At 45.0% G+C, this 10,045-nt stretch overlaps 1 protein-coding gene across 1 annotated transcript; it reads right to left on the bottom strand.

Annotated features, from left to right (window-relative positions):
* Positions 1-6,378: 6,378 nt before the first annotated feature.
* On the bottom strand, positions 6,379-7,374 carry LOC137020225 (trace amine-associated receptor 13c-like). The gene has a single exon (XM_067385489.1). It carries the CDS (start codon positions 7,372-7,374, stop codon positions 6,379-6,381), a length of 996 nt encoding a protein of 331 aa, XP_067241590.1.
* Between the last annotated feature and the right edge of the window lie 2,671 nt (positions 7,375-10,045).

Consider the following 10,045-nt stretch of genomic DNA (forward strand, 5'->3'; position numbering starts at 1 on the left):
TTCTGTAACAACTTCCGCCGTCTCAACGAGGTCTCGGAGTTCGACGGATACCCAATGCCCCGTGTCGACGAACTACTGGAACGGCTGGGGAGGGCCCGGTATATCACAACTCTCGACCTCACAAAAGGCTACTGGCAAGTTCCGCTGACCGATTCCGCCAAGGAAAAGACCGCCTTCTCTACGCCCAGTGGGCACTGGCAATACCGGACCCTCCCCTTCAGCCTGCACGGGGCACCGGCGACGTTCCAACGAATGATGGACATCATCCTGCGTCCGCACCAGGGATATGCAGCGGCTTACCTCGATGTCGTTATCCACTCCGAGACCTGGCACGACCACCTGGAGCGGCTACGGAGGGTGCTCCTGGACCTCCGGCGGGCTGGACTGACCGCCAACCCCCGGAAATGTCATCTGGCCCTCGCCGAGGCTCAGTACTTGGGTTTCCGGGTGGGTAGAGGGCTAATTCAGCCCCAGAAAAGGAAAGTGGACGCCATCTGGTAGTCGCCAGTGAGACTAAGACTCAGGTACAAGTTTTTTTGGGGTTGGCGGGGTATTATCGCTGTTTTATCCCTAACTTCTCTTCCTTAGCATCTCCCCTGACAGACCTGACCCGGAAGGGGCAGCCAGAGAAGGTAAAATGGGACAACACGCTGGAAAAGACCTTCCAGGAGATTAAGACTGCCCTAACTACTGAGCCGGTCCTAAAGGCGCCCGATTTCAACTGCCCCTTCCTGTTACAGACAGACGCCTCAGACACCGGGCCAGGGGCGGTCTTCTCTCAAGTCCAGGAGGGTGAGGAACACCCCATCACCTACATCAGCCGTAAGCTGACCCCGGCCGAAACTAAGTATGCGGCAGTAGAGAAGGAAGCCCTGGCTATTAAATGGGCAGTCCTGGAGCTCCGCTACTACCTGCTGGGACGCCGCTTCACGCTGATGACCGACCATGCCCCACTCCAGTGGATGGCCCGCGCCAAAGACATCAACGCCAGAGTGACGCGGTGGTTCCTAGCGCTCCAGGACTTCCACTTCTCGGTGGAACATCGGGTTGGGACGGCTAACGCCAACGCCGACGGACTCTCCAGGCTGTGGTCAGCTTATGCAGGTCTGTCAGGGCACACTCCCCACCCACCCCTATGTTCCCCAATGTATACTGCTAACTTTCGTTCCAGGAATAGTGCGACGCTTGGGGGGGGGAGTGTGACAAGTCTCCCGAGCTCTCATCAGCGTCGCCCTGGAAACAAACAAGGATCACCTGTCAGCTGCAGGAGATCAACGCACCCCATAAAACGCCACACAGTGAAACACCAGGTTGAGCTTTACACTCCATGCAGCGAAGCGCTAACGTCTGTCTCTTTCTCTTATCCAGACAGCAGCTGGTGACGGCCCGGAAGCACTGCACGCTTGACACTGCCACACGCTACACGGGACCCACACGAGACGGAAGCACCGCTCACCTGCACCTCTTCATTACGGTTCTGCACTGTTTGGTCACAATAAAAACCCACCCTCCGGGGGTTTTGCATCAATTATTTGTTGTGTGATTCTTCGCCCCGTGACAATATATATATATATATATATATATATATCAACTTTATTTTGCCAAAAAATAAAAATCTCTCATTGTTACATACATTAATATTTTTTAATATTTAGTGGAAGTATTTTCCCTTACTTTATGTTAGCTTAAATAACATTAAAATTTTGCACTGACCAACACTGTAGGCTACTGAACAAATACAATACCTGAATACATTTGTACACTCTTCTGTTCCTTGACAGACACCTGGCAGCGCATTTGTCCAAGATGCCGTTTGAACATCGGTAACGTTTAATGGCTGCATCAGACGCGTTTCGGTGGTTTAAATCGACTCTGGTGACTTACAGTCAAGTCGAGTGCTTTTACTGTAATTTAGGCAAGCGCGCTCATAATAGAAGCGACGCGGTTGAGAGCGCGGCTCATGGTTGCATAGCAATGACAGACGCCACTGGAACGAAAGCGCATTGGAAAGAAGGAGAATGATGCTCGGCCGCTTATGTGAATGCCCCGTAGAACGGCGACTTTTTCTTTGCATATCAGACAGGTAGCAACTCGAGAATAATAATAATAATAATAATTTAGTGGGCCGAATTATGTTTTATTTTTGAGATCAGTTGTGGGCCGGGTAGAGGGGGAGGGCGGGCCGTAAATGGCCCGTGGGCCGGCAGTTTGAGACCACTGCTGTAAAGTCATTTTAAAGTACGTATTCAGAGTTTGTCACACCACAGAAAAATATGTTATCAACCACCCAGCCAAATTAGAATGGTTAAAAAAATCTGCAAGTAAATGAAATAAGTTTTCAAAATCAAACGCTGGGGGCGTGTCCGCTGTCAGCGCTGAAGCCACACCCACTCGCGAGAGCTGCCGTCTCAACTTAAGCCAAGTTCAGACTGCACAATTTTAGCCCCGATTTTGGCTCGCCGAGAGGTTTTGAGAAATCGCCGAAAAAAAATGCCCAAATCACAGGCAAATCGGTGCTCGTTCACGCGAGTGACAATCACACAGTGTGAGTGTGAAGAAAGTGTGAGTGTGAAAGACGCGATCTGAGAGAATCGCCGACAAGTCGCCGACGCCCCTGAGATATTTGGCATGCTGCTGTGTGAAAAGTGTTCTGACTGAAAACTACATCGGCAATGACCGCAGCCAATGAGAGAGCAAGATACAGAGCAGCGGGGAGTTCGGGGAGGAGTTATAGACCACAATATCAGCAAGCATGGCTTCCTACACATAAACATTACAATTCTATCAAACAGAAACAAAGCACAAACATTTGCTTGACCATCCGCAACAGCAGCACATTGAAAAGTTATGTATTTAGTTCCAACTGTCGTTGCAGAACACACAATCCACAGTCTCCCCAAACATTTCCTCCTCCATATTCTTCTTTTATTTACATTGTTTTCGCTGCAAATCAGCGCACAGGCAACTCGTATTTCAAGCTTCTTGCAGGCTACTATTTTTAATAATAATCCCACCATGTGTCTCAATCAGCTGCCTAGTTCAGTAGTCAGGGCACTGATCAGGGTATCAGCCACATTCACTTTCATTATATACTGATTCACGACCTAGGGAGCTGATTGAGAGGGACTGATTGAGGTCTGTTCAGTCACATTCACCAAAAACAGCGAATTATCTGTGTGTAACGAGGTTAGTAGATGGGGGAAGAAGGAGGCGGGAACCGGTGAACGTTGAACCAAACTTTAATATAAAATAAACAAAGAACAAAACGAAAGTAATGCCGGCAGACCCTCGCGGACGTCTGCCGGCCACACAAACATAATAAACCATAAAATAAAGTCCAGGCCTGGTCCTCTCTCGTCCTTCACTGATGTCGCTCCTCCTTTTATGCCTCCGGAGCTCCTCCGTGAGAGACTCGAGGCCGGCACGCCTCGCAGGTGACGCTCACTATCACTCGCGTCACCGGCCTCGCGCCGTTCCCTCACGGCTCTCGCCCGCCCTGCTCGTCACATACCCCCAACGCCCCTCGCAGGCCGGGGGGTACCTCCGAGACTGCGCTTTACTCCCCCCCGGGGCCTGTCTCGGCGGCCGCAGCACCTGGGGGTAAGGACAGACGAGACGAGAGAAAGGAGACGGAAGCAAGGGGAGCGACAGGACGAGAGAGGGGAGAGAGGAAAAAGAAAGAAAAAAAAATGCTGGGTCCGGCTCCCCGACACACTGCCGCTCGGTCCTCAGCCTGCCAAGAGGCTCTTCTTCGCGGTGCCATGCGGTGGCACTGGACGCTCGGTGGACGGCCCGATCCTCGACCGCCTCCTGGCGGCCGGCGATGGCTCCTCCGACTGAGGGCAGCCGGCAGCGAGTCCCCCGTCCCCTGCTCCTCCCCTTCATGGCGGACGGCAGCAGGCTCCGGCCCACGGCAGACGGCGGCGACTCCTCCGCTCCCTCCAGGTCCAGGACGGCAGCCACCCCACCTCGTCCCAGGAGCACGGCATCCGGGTCTCCGTCCCACCTTTCACAAGGCTCCAGCACCACCGCCTCGGGCAGCCTTTCGCGGTCTTCACTTCCGCGCTGCCCGAACTCCGCAGCACCGCGATCCCCCTCAGCAGCGAGGGCTCTCCGACAGCATGTCCCTCCTTCCTCCCGGGTTTCGGCACCAATGTAACGAGGTTAGTAGATGGGGGAAGAAGGAGGCGGGAACCGGTGAACGTTGAACCAAACTTTAATATAAAATAAACAAAGAACAAAACGAAAGTAATGCCGGCAGACCCTCGCGGACGTCTGCCGGCCACACAAACATAATAAACCATAAAATAAAGTCCAGGCCTGGTCCTCTCTCGTCCTTCACTGATGTCGCTCCTCCTTTTATGCCTCCGGAGCTCCTCCGTGAGAGACTCGAGGCCGGCACGCCTCGCAGGTGACGCTCACTATCACTCGCGTCACCGGCCTCGCGCCGTTCCCTCACGGCTCTCGCCCGCCCTGCTCGTCACACTGTGAAACCCAGCTGTCTGATGAAAGTTAAAATTAAAGTAAAATTTTCTGGTGTAGAACGATCACTTTAGAATCCTTCATATCATTGTTTTAGGAAATTTAAATAAGGAGACCAAGCATATTGTATATTATAACAACCATGTGATATGCATTTGCGTGACGAAGGCAAAGTGCAAAGGGCTGTATATAACTGTAATGACACTCGAGATTGAGTGAGTGAACCGCTGTAGTGTTAGAGGCGGCGCCACGCTTGGCGCGTCATCGACAGTTGTATAGTGTTAGAGGCGGGGCTATGGTCGGGGGACGATGTGCGTCATCAGACCCCCGTTATAGCTCCGCCCAAAAAATCCTGAGCAGAGACTTGGTGAAAAACTGTTTAACGCTCTAACTTCACAATTAAGCATTACACAATTCACAGACTTTGTAATGTGTTTCAGCAATACATTTGTAACATTTATAAAGTGTTTAGAAAGAATTCTCAGAATTGACTTTACAGGGACTTTAAATTGTACATATTAGTACCTAAATTGTATTAGTAACTTTTTGAAAGGCTATTGTACTTTTTTTTTCTGAGAGTGCAAAAACTCACAGCGTTTCACTATGCATTTTAACTTTAAATTTCACTGGTCCCTGATGTGATCATGGGCAGCTACACAAAATATTTCTGGACTAATTTGATCAAAAATAGTTTTTTAATAACTTTGCTGAAGTGGTTGTTTTAGTATTAGTGTAGATTGTATTATGCAATACTCATTACTTTGTCTAAAGTATCAATACTGGTTGTCTTTTACCCTGAGAGTGGGGTGAAAGGCCCCTCTTGTCACCTCATACATTTATAAGGCCCACAGAATTTAGCTCCAACTTGCTCCAGCACACCTGTCTGGAAGTTTATAGTAATCCTCAGGTGTGTTTGACCCTCTTCAGGACAGTGGCCATCCAGGAGAAAAATTGGACACTCCTGTCTCTCTTGGTGGCCAAGCCTTTTTTTTTTTTTTGCCATTTTGGTGGTTTCTAATGTGGATCAGATTAAATATGCCATACGTCCTAAATAGGCCTTTCTATTTTTCTGCCACTCATCAAAACAGAAATAAGGAAAGCTACAGGCACACTGGGTTCCCTCTTATTCCTGCAAAAAGTGTCAGTACTGCTTCTATTGTGAGGACCCGACACATCAGTGAGAGCTGTAAGCCTTAATGAATCATAACATATTTCCCCTCCTAAATTTATCAAATGAAAATGAATTATTATAATGAAAATATTATTCCAATATATATATATATATAAACTTGTAAACTTGTAATATTGTAAACTTTGGTGAAGTAAATGCCTTTTTAATGTAAATGCTTAACACACTGTAGAAATACAAAATGAGTGTATTACTAATTGAATGCCATACTGGTAATTTGGTTAATTCTTTTTTATAAGGCAAAAAACAGGCAGAAATCAGGAACTTAATAATAATTGTCATTATAATGATTAAACATCACTCTTTTCCATCATCAATCATTTAAGACATTTGTCTCAAATGTTTTAAGTGCAGTTACAATGGCCATGCATCAAAATGTATTGTACCTTGCCTTCTTCTAATAAAGAAGATTTCTTTAATTTTAAACTAAAGATTATCTTTGTAATAACTACTTTAGTGTGACAAATATTAAATTTTCTTTTTACATCTATCTTCTAAGCAGCATTACTACAGTTTTGCTGTTATTTTGTTCAGACAGAGCAAATGGAGCATATAGTGTCACTCACAAATATGATCACAATGTTAGACACCATATTTAAAATAAATAAATAAAATAAAAAACAGCTGTTACATGCCATCTAATGTTCTATAAGGAGGTTTTATTTCAATTGAAGACACATTATTTCATTTACTTTTGCATGAAGTGATCATTTATCTTCTGGGAACAGATTTAAGTATGCAGATGAAGGTTCAAATATTTTCAGTGTTAAAATGTATTTTGCTGACAGTCTGAACCATCGATAAAACATTGCATATATAAGTGGGTTCATACAGGAATTCATGCACACAATCCAATCCATTACTTTAATTATAAGAGCGTCATTTTCATCATGTCCTCCAGAAAGAGAATATAAATAGTATGGCGTCCAAAAAAGAAGATAAACCAGTACTACAATCCCTAAGGTTCTTGCAGCCTTTTTTTCTGATCTGGCCTTTTTGTCTGTGACTGAATTTAAATGCTTTGCTTGATAGTTTGCTACAAAGCAGATTTTCACATATAAAGGAATAATTACACAACAAGGTACCAATAAACAAACAAAAGCATCTATTATTATATTTTCCAAATTAAAAGAAAGTATACATTCTCCAACACATATGTGGTTTCTCTCTGGATACAGTAAAAACTCATTCAACAGATAAAAATTATATATAAAGGAGAATAACCAGTTTACAACAACAGAAACAACAGCTCTGTTATTATTGACCTTCATTGGATATCGCAAAGGGTCATTCACAGCGATGAATCGATCCACAGATATAATAATCAAAGTACCAAGAGATGCCACAACAACCACATAAAGAATAAGAGGAAATATAGAGCAAAATATTTCTCCAAAGTACCAGCATGGCTCAATCAGTTTCATTCCCTGCACTGGCATGAGAATCAGTCCTGCGATCAGATCAGCCACTGCCAGAGAGAGGATCAGCACATTGGTGGGAGTGTGGAGCTGCTTGAAGTGTGAGATGGAGATGATCACCAACAGGTTCAGAAACACGGTGAACACTGATGTTACAGCCACGAAAATATACACAGCAATGTACTCCGCTTCAGGTCGGATACTTCTGGTACAAGACAAATTGTTGTTTGGAAAGCAGTATTGGATGGTTTGATTATCTGCGTTTGGCACTCCCCAGTTAGACATTATCATGATAGATCTATCCTGGAGAGCAGACTCTGAGTGAGAATGCCTCAGTTTTATACCCACGGAAGATCAGCCACCACCTCATTTTACCATGATGTTTGAATATTCAGCTATCAGCCTACCCACTAGTTCAATATTCATAGACCTCTCAGATCTAATCTGATCTATATTTCTAATAAGCCTTTTAAAAATAAAATAAGAAGATTTTACCTGAAAGCTTTTATTTTGTTATATACATAATACTAATTAAAGACTGATGTTGGATTTAAAAATATACATATATATATTATACCAGTATAAGACTATATTAGTATACCAACACATTGGAAGCACTGAATCTATTCCACAAAGTCACAGCTGGTTCACTGAGTGATGTAAAGAAGTGAGTATACTTCTGCCATCCACGTCTATGTGTTGAGCCATCTGCGTTCATCTGGGGTTGAGAATACTTTTGAATATGTGCAGACACAACTATGCGTGAGACATGTCCAGATGTGAAAATTGAAGTATACCTGGGCCTTAACTCTGTGAAACGTCTTGCAGATGATTTATTGTCAGCTCTATCAATGACACATCAATCTGTATTAATCCAGAATCTGAGTTGACGACTGAGACAGGAAGGTAAATATAACCAGTGTTGGGGAAAGCTCCTCTCAAAATTAATGCATTACAATATTGTGTTTCGACAGAGACATGAGAGGGAAAAAAATCTTGGTCCGGTTCCCAAAACGCACTGCCATCCTGTCCTCCATCAGCTTGGTGAACTCCTCTGCGATGCCTGGATAGCCCTTGGTGGTCGGCTCGACACTTCTCCGATGCCTGGTGGAAGGCATTGGCTCCTCTGAGTTCGGGCAGCCGGCAAGAGTCCCCTGTTCCCTGATCCTCCCCATCATGGTGGAAGGCAACAGGCTCCAACCTCAGGCAAATGGGGTTGACTCCTCCACTCCCTCATGGATGGTAGCCACCCCTCTACAACCCAGACGGCCAGCAGGCAAGTTCGTCCATCCCCCCAGCAACTCATTCCGGATCACCACCTCGAGCGTCCATGGCGGCAGACTCTGCTCAACTCTGTTTGATGGCACAGCGGATTCCCCACAGCAGCGGGGGCTCTTTGACAGCATCTCCTTCCACGTGGGCTTCAGCACCAATATAACATGATATGATGTTTTATTAACAAAATTCGGGAGGAGCAATGTTCAAATAATCTGACTAGTCATCACGTCAGTTCAGCCAGCTGTTAGCAATCAGTAATCAACATATCTACCCAGTCAGTATGAGTGAAATCATATTTATAGACAGTCGACTCACCCATATTCCTCGACAGTTTTACAGCATCCTTCTACCACCTCATCTCTTCACACTTGCCTGGTTATTTTCCTAATCAGAATACGGGGGGAGTACTCTGGTTTCAGGCCAAATACCGAGCTTGGAGCCCTCTCCTTGCACAGCACGGCAAATACGTATACTACTACGCATACTATTTACTATCTGATTATTTGTAAGTGTGAACTCGTGAAATGTTGTTTGGGGAAGAAGGAGGTGCAAACCGGTGAATGTTTAACAACTTTAATTATAAATAAAATAAACATAAAACAAAATGAAAAGTGGCAGCCCCTCACAGATGACTAGCACACACATAAACAAAACATAATGTAAAATAGTCCAGGCTTTGTCCTCTCTTGTCCTTCACTGTCATTGCTCTTCCTTTTATGTGTCTGAAGCTCCTCTGTGAGAGATATGAGACACGAGGTATGAGGTGTGGCTTGCAGGTGGTGCTTATTATCAATCACGCCACCGTCCTCACGCCGTCCTCTCACAGCTCTCGGCCCTGCCCTGCTTGCCACATCTGTATTTGTATCTATTTTTTTTTTTCAGTAGTTGCCATGGTCCCTGATTTGTGTGTCATCTGTTCCTTGGTCTGTTGAGAACAGTAAAGACTTGGTATTTAAGTTTCATTCTGCATCATGCATCATTTATTGGATTTTAATACAAGCAACCCCTGACAGAACACAGATTAGGTTTTTTATGATAAATTTAAGACATGGATATCCCTGCTGTCAATCTTCTCCAATCAGGGAGATTGCTCCCTCGAGGATCACACATAGGACTTTCTTGATCTAGCATGCCATAACAGCTCCCTATGTATACACCAGCCTCAACAAGCATGTGGCAAGCTAGGCAGGTGGCGTGACTGATAATGAGCGTCACCTGCGAGTACCACCAGTCTCGTATCTCCCACAGAGGAGCTTCTGAAACAAAAAAGGAGGAGCGCCGACAGTGAAGGACGAGAGAGGACCAGGCCTCTAAAGCTTTGCATAGATTTCATCCTAAAAGTGTACGTACGCGCAAAACCTAGATTCCGTGTACGCACAAAAAAAAAAATCTGATTTATAAAACCATCCACGTGACACCATGGTTAACACCGTCAATGGTACAAGACATTGGAAAATATTAGATATGGACTATAAATGCCATTTGTGCAATACACTACACTGATAACATCATCCAATATTATCTTTATGTTTCAGAATAAATATATCAAATTATACATAAAATTGTGTAAAATACTTCAGATAAAGGTTTTAGAATAGAGTTGATTCATTCATTTCCACTGGCTAAATATTTTAATTGTTTTAAGCAATTATGCAGTTTTATTGATAAGTTGAACATA

Source organism: Chanodichthys erythropterus, chromosome 5 (assembly GCF_024489055.1).
Source record: "Chanodichthys erythropterus isolate Z2021 chromosome 5, ASM2448905v1, whole genome shotgun sequence".
NCBI lineage: Eukaryota > Metazoa > Chordata > Actinopteri > Cypriniformes > Xenocyprididae > Chanodichthys > Chanodichthys erythropterus.

Bases quoted from the DNA above. Each gene is read 5' to 3' on its own strand.
- LOC137020225 (XM_067385489.1), bottom strand. From the start codon at position 7,374: ATGTCTAACTGGGGAGTGCCAAACGCAGATAATCAAACCATCCAATAC.